Below are 15,203 nucleotides of genomic sequence, written 5' to 3' on the forward strand. Positions count from 1 at the left end.
CACTATAAGTTTTGGTTGTGCTTGAATCAGAGGAGTTCTATGGAGTTATAAACATTAGGGGAGTTTGGGTGAGGCATTCCTGGAGAGCAGCTCCTGGCTGAGAGAACTGGTCTTGGTTATAAACAGTTAAATCCAACTCAGGGAAGGAAAGTGAAGAAAGGTGTCTGATGCTTCGGGTGGGGTGGGAGGGTGACAGTGCCAAATCTAGATCCCGTCCTGGTTCCTCCTTCTGTCGGTCGGCAAGAAATCATGCAGAACTCACCTGCAAGGCCTCAAGGGGTGACCTTTTGAGCTAAATCTCAGAGAAGAATGAAGAAAACTCGGGTGAATAGAGAACTGACCTAAGATTAAAGCAGCAGAGGGAAACTACTAATGTTGTATTTCAAACAGGAACCATTTTTTAGAATTTATTATTGTATTTAATTTTGAAAAAAATTTCCATGAAACCCAATTAAATTTTTCAAAATTAGCATAACTTAAGAGATTCTTTTAATAACAGTTAACACTAATAGATGATCCCTCTCACACACACACACACACACACACACACAGAGGGAGGGATCCTAAAACCACAGTGAAAGGCTTTTTAATGTATTTGCTTAATAAGTATTTGTTGAACAGGTATTAGGTTGAAGCATGTGAAATTGTTGTTCAGATATCAGCCATTTCACATGCTTGAACCTATTGGCTAAAGTAGTTGTTCAAGGAACCAGCAGTGAAAGCTCTCCTACTCGCAAGGGATTGATAATCTAGTGTGGAATACAGCCTTTATACAAATAACTAAAGAGTAATTAATCAGCAAATAATTACAAGTGTGCCAACTATGAGCAGAAAGAGGGACCCAGGGGATGCTGGAATGAGGGAACCAGAGCTAGTCTTGGAGGGGGTGGGTCACTGGGAAAGTGGTGTGAGGGATGGGTAGGATGAGTCAGATGGAGAAAGGGGTGGGCCTTCCAGGCAGTGGAGACTGTTGAGGGAAGGCCCATTGGTGAAGGAAAGAACCAGAAGGAGTTCTGGCCAGTTGGAGGTGATGTAGGAGGAGATCAGAGGGAGAGAAGCTGAGCAGGTAGGCTGAGGAGAGCCTTGTAAACCACGTCTGTTTTAGGGATTTTAGATGTTGAACTGTTAAAGGGTAAACCGAGGCACATTAACAATTTTAAGTTTATTTGAGCAAATGTAGGTTCTAATTGGGCAGTGCCAAATCAGAATCCATTTGGAGCGAAGTGTTTAGGAGTGCTCTGTCGACAGCAGCTAGGAGAAAGACTTACACAGAGAAGGCGAGAGAGGAGCAAAGCAAGGCAATTATTTGATTAAGCAGCTGCCTCATTTGGGAAAAGCCTGGCTGGCTGTTCGTGATGGAGTGTCCTCAGGTTTCGATTTCTCAACCTCGAGGCATTTACAGGCTTAAGTTCTGGTTTGCTTACCTAGACCCCCACAGCATTAGAGCCAACTCAGTCTAATGCGTTCCTTGTTTAATTAGTGTAACAGTCCAAAGGGAAATGGGAAGGCGACAAAGTGTTTTAGGCAGGGGAGCAGCTGATTTTTACACCTTGTGTTGGTGTAGAATTAGTCTCAGAGACTGTCTAGTTGACATTTCCAAGTCTGAAAAGAATGAAGCATCCAAAGTCTGAATTGGTGTCCAGCAACCCAAGTCTTAGGAGTGCCAAATCTGTGCACCTGTCCCTCTAGACAGTGTCCACTTGTGATGAGGGCAGTGCTTGTCCGGGGGAGCAGCGAGGCAGCTATCTCACCACAGCTCTCACAGCTGGGTCGCTTGAGATTCATTTACAGGCTTTCTTGTTCCTCTGGGAAACTGTGACTATTTAGTTTCCAGAGGAACAGATGGAAGTAAAGATTCAGAAAGGAGGTGACATAGGAGGACATCATAGTTCTCTTTTACACTTGAAATAAATGGCTTGGGGTGGATCAGCTGCTGGGGAGTCCCTTCAAAATAACGCAGCCAGGGTTTTGAAGTGACTATTTCAGTGAAAATTCAAGGTAGGTAAAAAAGCAACTGAAAAAGTACAATAATGACTACAGTAGCTGATCTGCTTACAATATTGGAACACACAGCCATGTTGGCTGTAGATAGTGCACAATGTTCGGTAAGACTGTTTAATATCTGGAACAAACCTTACGAGTAAATAACAGCCCTATGCTCCTGAAGCTTAATTAGGACCCATCCTTCCCATGTGATTGGGATAAGCTACCGGAAAAAAAACTGAAGTTCTTATTTTGAATTTTTGATGTTAAATCTTTTCTTATTTGATACCGATAGTCATCACCCATAAACATTTTTGTACCACCTGCAAGGTGCTGGGCTTCATCGTTATCTGTTATCATTTTATATTCTTTTTGTTTTTACTGTTATGTATCACTTTAGAAGCTCTTGAGTAAGAATCAGTAAGAATCAAGTTGAAAATGTCTTAAACAACATAAAACATGATCTCATTTAAAGAAGTCTGGAAGTAGGTGGGCCCAGTGTTAATTCAGTTTTTCATTGATTTTTATATTAAAACATGTTATGGAGTAAAATGCTAAATTTGTATGAATTTTAAAACCGAAACTAGAGATACAAAGAAAATTTGAGCTCATGAGCAGCTCAAAGCTCAAAACTCAAACCCAATTCCAGAGACGGACATCATCCCCACTTAACTCATTAATTCTCCTTTGCTGTCAGGGTTCTCCCACGGAGAAGATTCAAAAGCACAGGGCACTGTGATCTTGTGAACATAGTGGTGTTCATGATTAGAACAGACCAGTGAAGTCTAGCTATTTCACACATGTCAAAGGGATTTAGCTGGATTAACTTTTCACAATTCTAGAGACCAGGGAACAGTCTGATTAGTCAAACTGATTGACCTAATGACATGTTAAGTTCATGAGGACATTTTTAGTTCCCAATAAACCAAAGCTTCGTCTACTGTCCAAACCCTATTCAGTCTTAGTTCTTTGCCTTGGTAACTCCTTTGAAAATTAGGTAGTATATTTCATATATTCTGAGAGATATCTAGTATAATGTAAGTATTATATAAGGAATGTTACTATTACAAAAGATAATAATACACTTAAACTGTTGCCGTTCCCGCCAGGAACTTTATTCAAATCTAAAAACGAGAAATGATTAGTTATTGCAACAGTCGGAATGCAATATCTTATAGTTCTCTCCTGTTATTATTATTATTATTATTATTTTAAATTTTGGGGCAGGAGTGGAGAGTGGGAACTACTCGAACTTTAAATTGATAGTGCTAAATAAAATACATTTCCTCTTTAAAAGGAGCAGGACCATTCTAATTAGATATTCCAGTTCAGAGAGATGAAAAGAATGCTGATGACCCACTGAAAACATTACCTGGCTAAAGGCAGTTTAATGTCAAGGTTGATTTTAAGATTAAAATTAAGGTTATGGTGTTTAAGGTCAGATAAATATGGATTTCAGTCCCAATTCTGCTACTTCCTATCTGTGTGAACCTAAGAAACTTTGTTAACCTTCTCAGGCCTCAGTTTTCTCGACTGTAAAGTGGATATGCTAATAATTATTTTATTGAGTCTTAGACTGGAAGGAGCTAATACACATAAATCATTTCTCAGTGTGCAGTACACAGACATTGCTCATTCAGTGTGAGTTAATCACAACAGCTATATTTGTATGTTGATACAAAACCCACGGTAGAAGAAAACCACCGGAACCGTTCTGAATCATGTGTGTATTTCAAAACAGGGAAATTAAACTTGGACACATAAATATAAACATTCAAATAACATACCTTCAAAACTCCAATCCTTTTTTCTTAATGATTACCTTTTAAATGGGAACCCTGATTGAGACCCCCAAAGCAATTTTTTTTTTTTTTTTACCCCCAAAGCAATTTACCTCACTCTTGCCAGACAGATAATGGGCACTCACACTTTCTTGATGATATGGCAGCTTGACACTGATCTCCACTCTCTAGGGTGTTGGCTATTAATGTCTGGATGCCTGTGGTTTGAACCAACCTCCTTCTCCAAGCCCAGTCCTTGAAATAAAAAAGAGAATATATTATTTTAAATTACATTGTTAAATATATTTTTAGTGATACTAAATTACATTATTTAATATATTAATAATATTTAATTATATTATAATCAATAATACATTATATTACTTATATTTAAAATATTTAATTAAAATTTAAAATATCCTTAAAATATTTAAAGGTATAAATATATTAATAATATTTAAATAAATGTCAATTATTTTAAATACAAAATTATATTATTATAAACCCCCATCTTAGAGGGGCTTTGTAACAATTTTGTGTCATAAAATTTCTTTCTAGTGAAGGATTCAATTGGAACCTTTGTCTGATGTATATGTTGCAATATTTGCAAATGCAGATCGGGTGATCTGATAAAGAAATAGAGAAACTTGCTAAGGCTGAAGTCATGGTTTCCTAGTTCTTCATCCTCTCTGAGTTTAAACAGTGTGTCTATCATCACAATAGCAATAAGAGCTATTGAAAGAAAGCACTTTGCTCTCAGCTGTGATCTTTACTTGTAGGTGGCCCAAGTGCTCTTGTTGAAAGTATGTGAAAGAAATTGAGAAATCTTTTTACTAAATACAAATAGCTAAAGAAAACAATGTTTGTGCAAATGTTTTTAATTTGTGAGCAGGTAACCTTGTTATATTAGCAAAGACTAGTTCACTGTTCCAATTAAAATCACAATTTTATATATCTTTAAATAATAAACAAAATTATATAGAGTTTACTCAATGCTATAATATCTAATATAGCAACCTGCAAACTTAGCCCTCTATCCCCGCAAATCTGTCCTTTTTCCTCTTTAGAATTTATTAGCGTATAATAACTTAGCACGTGTTTATTTTTTTGAATTTTATTTTATTTTTTTATTCAGCAGGTTCTTATTAGTTATCTATTTTTTACATATTAGTGTATCTATGTCAATCCCAATCTCCCAATTCATCCCACCACCACCACCCCGCCCCCTCTTTCCCCCCTTGGTGTCCATACATTTGCTCTCTACATCTGTGTCTCTATTTCTGCCTTGCAAACTGGTTCATCTGTACCATTTTTCTAGATTCCACATATATGTGTTAATATACGATATTTGTTTTTCTCTTTCTGACTTACTTCACTCTGTATGACAATCTCTAGGTCCATCCACGTCTCTGCAAATGACCCAATTTCGTTCCTTTTTATGGCTGAGTAATATTCCATTGTATGTATGTACCACATCTTCTTTATCTATTAGCAGGCGTTTTACTTGTTTATGTCTGCTGTGTCTTCCTCTGGTCCCTACCCAAATGACGACTGGGATTTTTATCTGTTTGCTTCAGTGTGGTCTTCATAGTTCTTCGCATGGTCTTTGGCACATAGTTGGCAGTAAATAACTGTTGAAGATTAATTCAGCAAATCATTAGGACTAATTTAACCTCAACTGGAACAACGTGGATACCTAAGTGACAAAATTCTTAAACGTGAAGAAATTGACCAAGAATGTACCAGGCGGCAGGTACTAAAACTTTGTGATTGAATCTATTATTATTTCCGTTTACAGATGAGAAAATTGAGGCAGAAGAACTGAAGTAACTCCCAAGCTCATAAGTGGAGACAGGATTAGACACAGGCTGATATGGGAGTCCGTGTTCTAACTACTGTACTATTTCCAGGAGACAGAAAAGGTGAGGGCTCTGATGTCAGAGACATGTTGCAGGAGGGGGTGGATAAGAGAAATAAAGTGCTTTGAAATCTAATACCATGTCTACCACCTAATAAACGATCTCTCCATACACGTTAAGGGTGAAGAACTGTTTTCTGATGTACCAAAGCCTCTCTTTACCACTGCAACAATTTTTTTTTTTAATTTACTTTTGGCTGTGTTGGGTCTTCGTTGTTGCATGCGGGCTCTCTCTAGTTGTGGCGAGCGGGGGTTACTCTTTGTCGCGGTGCGCGGGCTTCTCATTGCGGTGGCTTCTCTTGTTGCAGAGCACAGGGTCTAGGTGTGCGGGCTTCAGTAGTTGTGGCACGCGTGGCACATGAGCTCAGTAGTTGTGGCTCAGGGGCTCTAGAGCTCAGGCTCAGTAGTTGTGATGCACGGGCTTAGTTGCTCCGCAGCATGTGGGATCTTCCCGGACCAGGGCTCGAACCCATGTCCCCTGCATTGGCAGGCGGATTCTCAACCACTGTGCCACCAGGGAAGTCCACCACTGCAATAATCTTTGAAGCAAAGGAAAGTCTAGAAGATTCCCTGTTTTCTCTTTCCTAGGTGAACTTTGGTGTATTCTTGTCAAGACATTTTTAAGTCTGAAGTCCGTATTCAAAGCTAATTGGTTTTGTGCTCAGACTAAGTCATAAACGGTAAACAATAATAAATGATATAATTGAAAGAAGAGGTAAGGGGGCTGGGCACACCCATTAAAAGAATGACGCAGCCATTGAGGACACAACAAAAACGGGTTAGAATCTTCTAGGCCTAAGATGGCAGAAGATTCAACTTCCAGTAGACCTTGAGCCTCATTATATGCTCACTGTAATGCATTAGCACGCTAAATGACACGCCCACAGGCAACATGACAGTTCCGAGGCTGACCATAAAAGGCCAAAAATTGGGTGGTCCAATAAAGATGTTAAAAAAAAAAGTGGGTGGTGCTCCAATTCCTGGAAATCCCTGCCCCTTCTCCAAGATATTTAGTTAGAGTATTTCTCCCACTTGACAGCCTATGAAGTTACCCAGCCCATAAAAACTAACCACCCCTGCACCCTGGGGCCGCTCTCACCTCTGAGACAGACCGCATCCTGTCTACGGAATGTGTATCTCTCTAAATAAACTTTGCTTTCACTTTACTATGGCTCACTCTTGACTTCTTTCCTGCGCAGAGCCAGGGACCCTCACTTGGTGGCCCATTCCAGCAACTTGCCAGAGACCTGGGACATGACCATCCTCCATGCCCCATTCTCCTGCAACATAATTAGTTATTAGTAAGGCTTCCTATTCTGCCCCCCCTTTTATAAATTGGTTTCTCAATATCTGTAAAAATGCCAATGTTGGAGTTTTTCCCACGTCACTCACGGCTTAATAATTACAATTATAATCACACATTTCTTAAAGTCCTTTATTACAAGATAAAAGTCCCCGGCTTGGTTCTCATGGGTCAGAGTCACTGCCTCCCTCACCTGCTCCCATTGCCCATTGAGGTTTTCTGCCTCAACGAGATGCATCTGTGCTTTCCTGTCCTCTGCCCACCGTCTGTCCTTCGGCAGTTGCTTTCTTGGCTCTGTGCATATATTTCAAGCCTGGAGTAGGGTTTGAAACAGCAGCAGTTCTGGCCCAAGATGGGGTGCTGGTGGTGTGTATGGCAGTCTGCGAGGTCACTGGTGGTGCCACGTGGTACTGTGGGGTTTCTGGGCCCCAGCTCCTCAGGGGTTGGAGAAGCTTCATTAAGAACAAAGGTTGGGGCCACTCTTGAGGGAGAGGAATGTGAAAACCCTGTAATAGATTCTGGGTCCTCTGATCTGGAGGCTGGGAGAAGAGGGCCTGATTTTGTATTTGAAAACCTCTCAACTTTATTACAAAAGCAGTTTTCACTTGACGGCTAACTTTAGGTAAAATGGTGAAGTGGTCATCCAGTATCTAGTTGCAATCTCTGGAAGTATCTTCCATGAAAACACAATGCCTTTTAGTCTCAATTAGATTGAAAAGGCTCAAAAAGTGCAAATACTTGGGAGAGTTGACAAATAAAAAGCAATGCTTTTGTCAGGAGATAAGAAGGCCCTGGGTGGCTGGAAGGAGTGCTCAGTGGAACACAGGTATTTGCCTTGGAGGCCACTGGCTCTAGCTGGAGAAATTTCAGCCAGCAGCCCATTCATGGGAACCAGGTATCAAGAAACAGATTATTTGTGGAGATACAAATTCGGAGTTGCTACCAGAAGTTTATGGAACCCCAGACGCTGGCAGAAACTCAATAAATGGAAGTGAATCACAAAGTTAAAGTGAGAAATCCAGCAAAACTGACTTGGTGCCTACTTCATCCATGAATGAGTGTGTCTTAAGTTCTGGCCAATGGTAGGATTGAGAGCCCAACCTGGGGGTACTGGTGAGTCAGTTCACCTGTGAGAAGCTGGAGGTCATGGGTGCAGGGGGTCAGGGGAGCAGACAGGGAAGATGCTGTGAAATGCACATGAAGAAACCTCTAAAGACTGTGATGAAAGTAACGCACTCTTATTGTAATGAATGTCTTGCAGACAAGAAACAGAAAGTTTGCTTCCTTTGCATCCATTTTCTTTTTCTCGTTTTATTTTACAAAGTTGAGACCAGTCTTGTTGCAGGAAGGCGGACCCCTTCCAGGGCCCGAGAGTGGGCTCTTGTCTAACACTCGGAAATGAATTGTCTGAGGAGACACGCATGTTGACAAAGCAAGAGGCTTCATTGGGAAGGGGAGCCCAGGTGGGGATCAGCAGGGTAAGGGAACCCAGGAGAACTGCTCCGCCACGTGGCTCGCAGTCTCGGCTTTTATGGTAATTGGGTTAGTTTCTGGGTTTTCTCTGGCCAGTCAGTCTGACTCAGGGTCCCTCATGGTGGCGTGCACATCGCTCAGCCAAGATGGAATCCAGCGAGGAGGATTCTGGGAGGTTGGTAGGACATATGGACTGGTATCTCCTCTCTCCTTTTGACCTTTCCCGAATTCTTCCGGTTGGTGGTGGCTTGTTAGTTCCACATTCCTTACCAGGACTTCCTATTGTAAGATAATTCATGCAAATGGTTACTATAGGGCCTGGCCAGACCGGTGGGACCGGTGGTTTTAGTCAGTGGTTCCCCTGACAACATGGCCCTTCTCAAGCCTAATAGTGTAAAAGGTCCTTCTTTGGGGCTCCTTTTGATGACTGTAAAATTTTATTTCCCTGGAGTTATGTGGTGCTGATAGAGTACAGCTGAGTTTGAGGATATACATTGTATATTTTCAATAAATATAATTTCAAAACTCCGATGTATTTGATCACATCAAATCTATTCTGTTGCTAACCATCTGTATAGCTTATTCTAATGAAGCAGGATTAGAATAAAGGAATGTTTTAACAATTTCTACTTTCACAGTGCCACCTCACTGATTCAATCTATGAACAAGGCAATTGTTTCAGAATGTGATCTCTTAATTGCAAATTGATCCCATGGGAAAGTTGATTTATTCTAAGGGATTTTTTAGGAGTTTAAGTCTTATTTGTTAGTATAAAATTTTTAATGCATGCACTAAAATTTTGTTCAAAGACATTTTGGAGGAACTTGTTTGATGTGAACTCTTGCCATGTATTTAGAGTATCCTATTTTAACTTGAGATGAATTTGGAGGTTGTTAAGTCTTATACTTTTAAAGTTTCATGCAGAATATTTAAAAAATTATTATTTAAAAATTTATTTTTTGAAACTGTAATATGTACACATGGTACAAAACTCAGACATTACAAATAAATATTAACCCCTTGTCAGATACATGATTTGCAAATATTTTCTCATTCTGTAGGTTGCTTTTTCATTTTGTTGATGGGTTCCTTAGCTATGCAGAAACTTTTTAGTTTGATGTAGTTTGCCTTGTTTGTTTTTGCTTTTGTTGCCTTGTTTTTGGTGTCAAATCCTCCATTTACATTTGATTCAAATATCACTTCCAGTTTTATCACTTTTGTTTCTTTGCTGCATTTTTATGTTTGTTGGCCAATTCCCTTTTTTCAATTATCCATTTTTCTGAACATCATTTTGTAAAATGTCATGTGGATTTACCACTGGAAGACAAGGAGGCAACACAACAACATGCTTTGCTGTCTGTGTAAGAACTGAATAGCAGATGTGCAGTGAGTGGCCAATCACTGACAGACTTTGAAAGAAGTGACATAATTGGTATCTGATCTTAATGTGCATCTGTTATATACACCTGATTTGTGGACTGCAGAGATAGCAGAGAAGTTTGTATTTAATGCACAATAGTTACAGTTAACATATTGGGCTAACTGAAGTTTGAACTGTATTATTATTTAACTAAACTGTGGTAACTTAAATTTCTGCATTTCAGAACCATCCCAACAATGATTCCCTATACGGTGGCAGATTTTATTTTCCGAAGGTGGTGCAATGATCTCTTCCTCTTATATGTTCTTCTAGGACTTTGCTATTCCCACGTCAAAAGGTAGGGTCTAATTCCCCTCTTCTTGAATCTAGGCAGTTTTGTGCCTCTCTGGTAATCAGTAAAATGGAGCAAAAGTAGCTGCATGATTTCTAAAGCTGAATCATGGAAGTCAATACAGCTTAACACTGGCACACTTTTACCAAAGCTCTAAGCCACCATGTAAGCCATCCAATTGCCTGGAGACTATTATGTTGTGAAGGAGTCCAAATAAGTCTATTTGGAGAAATCACCTGGAGAAGATGTGTGAATTGGTTGATCCAGTATTATACTATTGAACTTTTAGGTTGTTTCAAGTCTTTTGCTAATATAATTAATTCTACAACAAATATCTTTGAACATACTCCATTTTTCACAAGTGCAAATCTATGTACCGGTTAGATTCCCCAAACCAGAATAAGCACAAGTCTTGATATTGTAAGGATACTTCTTTTTCACATCCCACCAAAGAGTTAGATCAAGTGAGAGTAAAGAATGTATTTAGGTTTTCAAGGAAGTACTTAGTGGTCCACTTTGTTACTGAAGTAAAAGTTACAAATATTATTTGTGCTAATAAGACAAAGGCACTTGTGGCACAGTGAAGAAGATAAATTTTGTTGGGATGAGAAAATCCCTTAGGCAAGATAGTTTATTCTGTGATTTAAAAATGCTTTTGTAGAAAGATGGCCATATCCTTTGACCAAGAAGTTGGATAGTTGCATATTCTTTAATCTACGTTCTTTAAAATGCAGAAAATGAACAAAGAGCAGGCAGACAGTGGGGAATTTTTTCAAGAGAACAGGTTTTAGGGGTCAGTTCTGGAGTCAGTACCGTTCTTGTTTATGTTGTTCACCGATTTGGTTAGCATTTACTAAAAGGTGTTCAGCTCAAAGCAAACCCTCATGCGGACGTTGCTCACAATAACTTCATGCCATTAAGAAAAGCTTAAGTTACATTAGTATAATTTATTTAAGAAGACAAGGAAGTTGATTTGGTACTTCAGGTTGTCATAAGAAAGAACACCAACACGAAAATATCTAGCCTTAAAGAGTTAACCCTCAGCAATCTAAAAAGTACCTATCCAGAATGACTCACTTCTGTACATTGCAAATTTCAAATTCTTTGTTTCAGGCGTAAACTTTATCTTGATGCTGGGTTGATTGAAATTCGTACAATATTTCCTTTTCAGGACAGCTACACCGGGACATATCTTAGGTTTCTGTGGTGGCTGGTTTCCGTTCTGTCTCAATAGACCTGATAAGGCTGTGTTTTAGTTAATATGTAGTGAAGTTCTGAGAGCGCTCTAACAAACTTCCTTGTCTTTAGCTAACCCTCAGAGTACTTGTCTATTAATTGCAGCTTTGTTTGCTTTTGCATTTTGAAATATGTATTTGGTTTCGAAGCGTTCTGTTTCCTCTCTCTGCTGCATCATTTGATTTGGGCTCTTTGATTTTTTTGAGAATTCATTATTAGAATAGTATTACTGTTTGCTAAAGCATAGACGGTCAAAACCCAATTTCCTGCGTAGCTGAACAAACCTCAAAGAAGTGAAGTGGTGGAGGATCCACCGAGTCTGATCCCGTTTCAGACTGCACGTTGTCACATGCTTTTGCTGAAATGCAATTTGCGTTCTCTACTGTGTTTACTTTCCATGTGAAGTGCTCTCCTAAGACCTAACCTTTACGCAGTGGGTGACTTTCTTTATGGGAGTAAAAGGAAGCTACGTTATGAAATAGCTGTTATGGGAATGATACAAGCTATCTAGGATGCAAAGGTCTAAACACTATTTTAAAAGGCAAAGATATTCCAACACATCAAAACAAACCCAAAAAATCCACCGGCCACTCTTTCAACTGAAGTGATGAAACCCAAAGAATTCAGATAGCTAAATGGAGAAAATGAGAAGAAAGTTCATCTAAGAATCCGCCATTGGTGAAGTGATGAAGAACATTTACTGGCTTGTTCTGAAACTTGTCAATTTTGTGACTCTTGGCTGCATATGGACTTCTGTGTTACAGTGTACAATTTTAAACAGCTGCCTAAAGTCATGTGTAACTAACCTGGTAAGTTTTCCTGGTCTAATATTTGTCTTTGTAGAAATTAGAACATGTAGAATTCAGCTTGTTACAAATGCTTGAATTATTTTATCTTTATGAGAAGTTTTCTCATGAGAAGTTGGTAGCAAGGCAAGAAAGATTCTTTTTCCAAAATAAGTTAGGAACATTAGTCATTACAGAAGGTAGGGCAGAGCTACTTTATTTCTTTAAGTTATCTGTTCATAGATCTTTTTTTTTTTTGCAGGGGGTGTATGGGTTTCGGGTAAAGGAGGCTTAAATAAAATCAATTTTGCACACCTTAAAAAATATCAGTTAAACTCATTTATTACAAAATCATTTATATTTGTCTTGAAGCATGCAATAGGTTCGGCCACAGGGCAATGCCTTCTAATTGCAGGCAGCAGTACTATTTATATTGTGGATGGATGACTGTATCGGGAAGTGGATGATGAGGGAAGCAGATGTAGGTGAACATTTAATCTTACTATTAGTTATTATATATTTATATATTATTTTATGTATTATATATTTATATATAATAATAATTATTAAAAGACAGAATTGTTGGTAAATTCCTTTCTATCTGTGCATTTGTAATTCTTTTGGTGAGTTTTGCTGGACATTTATGATTTCCTTCTCATTTCTGGGTGTCATTCCTCCTATATATAGTGTTTCATGTCTTTTCAGTTATTTTGACTTAGTTGTGCTTAAAACAGTCACTGAATCGACTTTAAAAACCAAATACATTCTAGCCAGGGAAAGATGCACTCTTCTTATCTAAAGACAAAGGAAATAGCATGATAGCTTACATGTGACAATACTTATAGTCATACTTTTAAAAATAATAAAAGTACTAAATACAATATTCACTATTATGCTAAGGTATTAGAGATAGAAGTCTATGGTAGAATAAAAAAGAAACATATTTGTGTTACACTCTTGGTTTAATTTAAACTATAGTTTAAAACACTACTTAGGCTTACTATGGTTAGTAGCACTTTTTTTTAAAAGTTTGGTATTTCATATAAATCTTTGCTGAAGTCTTCACTGCTACGAATGTACAATTGTGTGCTTTAGGTTTTTACAGTTGTAATCTAAATTTAAACATGGAAAAATGGGACTATTAAATGTTTTCTTTATTAAAAAATTTTCTCTGATTATAACAGTACATATTCATTGTAAAATATTTATAAGATAGAGAAGAGCTAGAGATGAATAAAAGAAAAAATCCTATAATTCCACCGCTATTAACCTATGATTGTATTTTCTTTCAGTGTTTTCCCTCAAATATGTATATAATTTTTCACACAGTTGTGTACCCAGCTTTTTCACTGAGCATTACATGGTGGGTTTTCCCCTATACCCTGCAGTTTTGATGGAAACAGGATTCTTAATATATTTAGAATACTCCATCGTATGAATGTAATTTGTTTATTAATTTCCCTACTATCAAAACTGATGTTGGTTGTTTCTATTATTCTATTTGTTTTATTTTTTAGCTAAGCTTAGTTCTGTCTTATTTTGTGTGTGGGCTCCTTGATTTCAGGGCTTGGCAGGAGGAGTAGACAGTCTGTCCTTTGCCGAGTTGCCTTCCGCTCACCACCTACAGAGAAAGGCACAGCTGATGCGGCGGTGGCAGAAGACCCAGTCTGCCAATCTGACAGTAATCATGTCCTCCATCTGGGCCTCCCACATGGGGCTGGGGGGACAAAAGCTCGGGGCAAGAACAGTGAACGGAGCCATGGGTCAGAGGAAAGATATGGAAAAGTGCTTGAGTTTATTTCACTGTTTGACTTTTTTTTCTGTGCTATCCTTTTTAGCCTGGATTTTTGCTATGAAGGTCATCTTCGATTTCACTGGGTGGTCCTTTTTTTTTTTAAAAAATTAAATTTTTTTTGCTTTATCATGCTGGGTATACAACATACTTCCTATAACTGCTAATTCATGTATTTCAACATTTCTGGAAAATTATTAGTCATCATTTCTCAACAGGTTGTCTCTACTATATCCTTTTCTTGCCTTCTGAGACTCTAATTGGATGTATATTATATTATTCTCACTGGGTGGTTCTTGATATTGAGGCATCTTTGTCTTTTAAAAAGAAACAAAAGAGTCTTGTAAAAAGGAATGTTAGAATTGCTGTCCCAAAATGCACAAATCAGTGCTCTATGCTTCAGCATGGGTTTTACATTAATGGAGGAAGCTATATGTATTAGTTGAGTGTATTAACTGACCTGATATTTTAAAATTACATATGCCATGTGCTGCAGAGAACAAAAAATAATGTTCTTCAGAACACTAGTATTGTGAGATCCTTTATAAAAAAGAAAAGAGATTCATGGTCAAATAATGTATGGAAATGCTTTTTGCCATACTCTCTTTTTGTAGATCCATAGGACACAACCGCATATTAATGGCTCTGTTTAATCAGAATTTTCTGATCTTCTTTGGCAACGAAACTCTTTTGAGTAACAAATCCGAACAGCTGAGGGACTAGTGTTCAGAAGTGCTCTTTTACAAGTATCAACTCAATTCAAAAACAGACTATTAGAAACTATAGGATTCAGAAGGTTGTCCTGTTTAAAAAAATGTACTAACATCAATACCTTTCTTGTATATCAATATGTAACTGTGTAACAAGATCATGGAACAAAACCATAATCCAAAAATTCCATAAAATATCCAGAAATTAGCACAATTTGTACTGGTATAGGAATAGACAAGCCAGTAAAAGAGAATACACTCCAGAAACAATACCATGTACATAAGGGAGTGTGGAATATGATAAAGATGATCCTTCAAACCAAAGTGGGGCCAGCCATTTAGAATGAAAAATAACTCCTTCCTTCAGCAGGCGAAAGAATAAGTAAACTGCAGCAATCCAGGAAATGGAATATTATTCTAAGCTAAAAAGAAACGAGCTATCAAGCCATGAAAGACATGGGGGAAACTTAAATGCACATTACTAAGTGAAAGAAGCCAATCTGAAAAGGC

General features: G+C 38.2%; 1 protein-coding gene across 2 annotated transcripts in view; it reads left to right on the forward strand.

Moving 5' to 3' along the window:
• Window positions 1-12,092: 12,092 nt before the first annotated feature.
• ROS1 (ROS proto-oncogene 1, receptor tyrosine kinase) overlaps window positions 12,093-15,203 on the forward strand; it is a 112,392-nt gene continuing 109,281 nt past the window's right edge. For both annotated transcript variants that reach the window (XM_033418572.1, XM_033418573.1), the window contains exon 1: window positions 12,093-12,215. In XM_033418572.1, the coding sequence (XP_033274463.1) occupies window positions 12,093-12,215 (123 nt within the window). The remainder of the gene's footprint in view (window positions 12,216-15,203) is intronic.

This window comes from Orcinus orca, chromosome 12 (genome assembly GCF_937001465.1).
Source record: "Orcinus orca chromosome 12, mOrcOrc1.1, whole genome shotgun sequence".
NCBI lineage: Eukaryota > Metazoa > Chordata > Mammalia > Artiodactyla > Delphinidae > Orcinus > Orcinus orca.